The sequence below is a fragment of the Malus sylvestris genome, chromosome 16 (genome assembly GCF_916048215.2).
Source record: "Malus sylvestris chromosome 16, drMalSylv7.2, whole genome shotgun sequence".
In the NCBI taxonomy this organism is placed as follows: domain Eukaryota; kingdom Viridiplantae; phylum Streptophyta; class Magnoliopsida; order Rosales; family Rosaceae; genus Malus; species Malus sylvestris.
Window position 1 is genome coordinate 3950996 of NC_062275.1, and position 4831 is coordinate 3955826.

At 36.4% G+C, this 4831-nt stretch overlaps 1 protein-coding gene across 1 annotated transcript; it reads right to left on the minus strand.

The window, feature by feature from the left end:
• Positions 1–1798: 1798 nt before the first annotated feature.
• LOC126608498 (probable 6-phosphogluconolactonase 1) lies at positions 1799–4831 on the minus strand. The gene is made up of 4 exons (XM_050276437.1): positions 4688–4831; positions 3965–4156; positions 3745–3880; positions 1799–2563 (listed from the first exon to the last, which is right to left on the minus strand). Exons 2-4 carry the CDS (start codon positions 4132–4134, stop codon positions 2069–2071), a joined length of 801 nt encoding a protein of 266 aa, XP_050132394.1. The 5' UTR covers positions 4135–4156; positions 4688–4831; the 3' UTR covers positions 1799–2068.

The following is a 4831-nucleotide window of genomic DNA, read 5'->3' on the forward strand; positions in this document are numbered from 1 at the left end:
CATTTGTTCAGTTGGTTCGTTCTCTTGGTGGTGGTGGCGGCCCTGCAATGGAGGCGCATCTGGTAGCTGCTGGATCCGTTCCAGTCTTAGGGTTACTTTTGAGCCTATCTTCTGTATTTTCTTTTTTGTTGTTGGGCTTGTATTTAAGTAGTGGGTTGCCCTTTGGGCTCCCTTTTTCCTTGTACTTGCCTTTTTTTAATGAAAGTAAATTAGTTTGACAAAAATAAAAGATGGTAATTATATTTATACATGTAAATATTGGAGTCAATTCCAAAATGTGAACAGGGCTATCAGAATTTAAAGGACATTGAAAACATTTGCCTTGCTTGTTTAATTATTGTTTTTTTACTTTTTAGTCACTAATGTAATATTTTAAGGACATTGAGAACAATTTTGAATCATCTTAATCTTATCCAACTATAGTGAATGATTCCCACACGCTTCAATGTCACTATCTAGAAAAAGATTGGATATGCCAGGTAGTTTTCATGTTATTAATTAGGAGTAGTTGAGGGGTAGGTGAACAAGAGTGTGATATCAAAACTTTTTAGGCTTGTTTGGTAGACTGAATGAGATTGAGTTTTAGGATAAGATTGGATCGAAAGGAACATGTAAATCAAGACTTTTAACTCATGTGTCAGGACTCAGGGCATGTTAGATAACACATTTTATTGTGGATTCATAATCCATCATATCTAGTACTGTTCATCTCACATTTTGACACAACAAATAACAAACTGGACTGAAATATATTTTAATTTTAATTGATCACAACTTATCCCAACAAACTCACCAAACACGCCCTTAGACTCCAAGGATTAAGATTGAGCGTTGATGAACGAGAATGTATTTAAACTAGCTTGGTCTTTGATTGTATGAAATTGTTATTTGTACTTAGCACACAGAGCGATACACCAGCAAGACTCATAATTTAAGTATTAAAAAAAGGGAAGTTTAACGAAAAGCTTCCGGTACTGTTCACTTTAACTAAAAATCACATTTTTACACTAAAAAATCAATCATGGTACTATTCACTTTACCATTTAATTTGTCCTCATTGTTGAAACTCAAAATTTTCAAATATTTTTCATTAGTTTTCTATTAAAAAAATTAGCACAAACTCAGAAGGTGGTAACCCACACGTATAACCAAATTTTGCTTTAGTCTCACCCACCAATCATTACATGTTTCCGCGTAAGGACATCAGCCGCATACAAGAAAAGGATAAGCTTTTTCCTTTGAAGAACTTGGTTGGTGAACTGATCTGAACGCAGATCGTGAGCTTCAATTTTTAAAGCAAGAAAACCTCCTTTGACCTTGTGCATTTCCTTTGTGTTCAAGATTAAGATGAGCTTAAGAGTAACTAAAAGCAATATAATCATTGGTGTGGGACCCTATTTTAAAGAAATTGATAATAATAAAATGCGTCGTATGGTCCAAGTTCATGTTAAAATCACTCCACCTTCTTACTCCGATTTCAAGTAGGGAATCATTCAATAACCATTTCGTTTTTATTGTTTTTAAAACCGAAAACCAAAAAGCTGAAAAAAATTTCCAAATTTGGCTTGGTTTTGTATTTTACGTTTTTTAAAAACTTAAAAACAGTTAATAAACAAGTTTTCAATTTTCAGAAAAATGAAAAACTAAAAACTAAAATGGTTATCAGATAGGCCCTAAACATGTCCTAAACACGTCGTATTTTCTTTTGACACAAAAGATATTGAGGAAGGACAAACAACCTCAAGTGTAATGATAAACGCTCTTAACTACTAAATGGAAAGCACCCATGAGAAAAACATCATCCAACGTTTGAGTCTTTCCTATTAGCAAAGTAAAACCAGAAAAATGACTTTTGAATTGAAGTCCCCAAATTTATTGACCTCTTCTTACAAAAGGATTATCACACTTCTCCAAACCCCACTAAACAAGAGAGGAAGGCAAGGCAAAACAGGGGATATTAACCCAAAGCTTGAACAAAAGGTGACTAATGGCGAAAGAAATCGAATCACAGGCATCGAATCCTTCCGGTAAATGCAATACATGCACTTACACACGAAGGGATTCAACCCTATGCAGAGAATTGAGTACCATCATCAAGTTTTGAGGCAGCTGCCTTGTCCAAAAACCACACCAACTTCCCTTTCAGTGGCTGGACAATTCCAGCCGGCACTGGAGGGAGGTCAGATCCCATGTCGTCGACTGCCATGTGCGCAGCCTCTGCTTTGCTGTCACCTGTTGCGACTATAGCCACATTGGACGCCGAGTTGATGACTGGCAGGGTGAATGTGATTCTCTCGGGTGGTGGTTTGGGGGAATCAGTTATAAAAGTCACCCATTCATCTTTCTCCTCCAGCACCGAGTGGTTAGGGAATAGTGAGGCGACATGCCCATCAGGACCCATTCCCAGGAGGATTAGGTCAAACTTGGGGCAGTCACTTATATCAGAGACGCTGATCACCCGAGATTTCACTAGCTGGCGAATGACAAACTCATAGTCATCAGCAGCCTCCTCTGCTGACACTGAATCATTAATAGAATGCACATGACTGGGAATTATAGGTACCTGCAAACGTGAAATAAAAATGAGCATGGGAAAACCGAATACAGATGGGCGATGAAATTTATTATTCACCAGAACTAGAACAAATATTGCGATAGTATAGTCATTGTTCTCAAGAATCTCAACTAAAAGCTTTCAGTTCCAATATACTAACAAATGGATATTAATGTATTTCTGAAAATTTGGGAAAATACATGAACACAAAGTGAATGACGACATTCAATCACCAGCCACAAGATTGTCATAAGTTTGAGTCCTTCTCTAATACTAAAACGATAGTGTGTGCACAAACTAGCATATTTTACATTAAGAGTCCCGATAGCCATGAACGAAAAATCAGGTTGGAACTTATAGCTTGATTAGCTAATTACTGATTGCATAGTAGAAGATCATCAAGCTGTTGTGAAGAGATGTTCAAGAGATAGCCATATGTGAAGTCAACAAGTGAGTAATAGTTTGTCCAATACCAGTTGAAATAGAAAAAAAAATCACTACTGCCAATGGCGGAACTCATCACATCATATAATTAAAATATGGAAAATCATGAAAAATAGAAGATCAGATCTCAAACAGGAACAAGAAAACATACATCTCAGTAAATACTTTGTTTAAAAGGAAAGTTCATTGAAGTGGCTATGAGAAAGTTTCATGGTGTTTAAGATGCAATAAATGACCCGAGAAACAACCAACATAATCTGCAGCAGTGATCTTCCTTTTACTAAAAGCCAACTTTATCCGCAAGAATTGTTAAAGTTGAACATGTGCACCAGAAGATGGCTGCAATATATAAGGTGGTTCCGATGATGACACGGAAACTTAGCGAAACTACAGAAATCAGCAACAGCTAGTAAATTTCTTATACAAGAAACTTGACTATTTAATATGATAAGCAGTTTAGATCCGGTACACAATTGTGGGGTACTAAATCACAGCCACCTCGTCGTCATATAAAGAGGTAAAACACAGAAGAGATCAAAATAATAATGCTAATATCTATCCTTTTATTCGAAGTTCATCATGTCATTTGGTTTTCCGAAAGAGAGAAAGACCGGAAGAAGAAAAGCATCATGTTCAAAGCAAGACAAGCAATCTCTATTACATTTCTTTGACTCAATTACTTCAAGAACAAAATACAGCCTACACAGTCTGAGAGGGGAAAAAAGACGGAAGAATATCATACAAACCTTGGACAAAAGGCGATCTTTCGCAAGCTTGTAGTTGCTATCAACATGACTTTTCGCCACAACACGCTCGTCTGCCCAAAATATATACCATTTGGCCCAATCTACAGTCTTGTTATAAGGAGCTTCACACAGTTTTCTGTTTTCCCACCATCACAAGTTACGCATTAACACAAAAGTCAAAGCAAATAAAAAAGGGGATGTGGAAAGGAAAGCATGATACCCCATTAAGCCAATGAGAGAACCACCAGATAATGCAATTGCAAAGACGCCGCGCTCCTTCACGGATGCCTCTGATAGCTCAGCAATGTAGTCTGCCAAATCAGTGCTAAGCTCATCCAAACTTTCATGAATCCTCAACTTTCTATCTTTTCGAACCCCAGAAAGTGCCATGCTTCCAACAAGTTCAACACCACTACTTCCACACACACACGCAAAAAAGATCAAATTTAGAAGAAAAAAATATATATAGAACAAACACAATATTTATTTTTTGGTCAAATAGGAAAACGAGGCAAAATTGCAGCTCATGAACTTTGGATTATATAAGGGGATTAAAAATCTGTATCACTCAAATTCTACAAATTCATAATTCCAGCGGATTTTATACAAAATCCGGACTCATCGAACACAATTACTGATAATTAATTAAAAATTAATCACTGTGCTGTTGGAGTCTCTTAATTGAGTTCAATACTGCGATAAAACCAAAGGGTATGCTGATCATAATCCAAAGATCAAAACCCAACAAATAAAGATACTAATTTTATCATTTTTACAGTAAAAGCAAGCAAACCCAGATCATAAAACAATCAAAACTCAAATCCCATCACAGCAAACAACTCGGAAAACATAAGAAATACAGAATGCCATGCAATCTGAGATTACTGAAACTGCAGAAAATAGCAGTGCAGAAAGAATAAACAAGGAAGAAACAGATGCTTACAGAGGGGAGGAAGAAGAAGGAAGGAGGAGGGAGAGGTGACAGAGAAGCAAGAAACTGACGAAGGTGGAAGATGGGAATCAATACGAATTTCTTTATATATATTATATTTATAGTATTTCATCACATTACTCAAAAATTAATTTT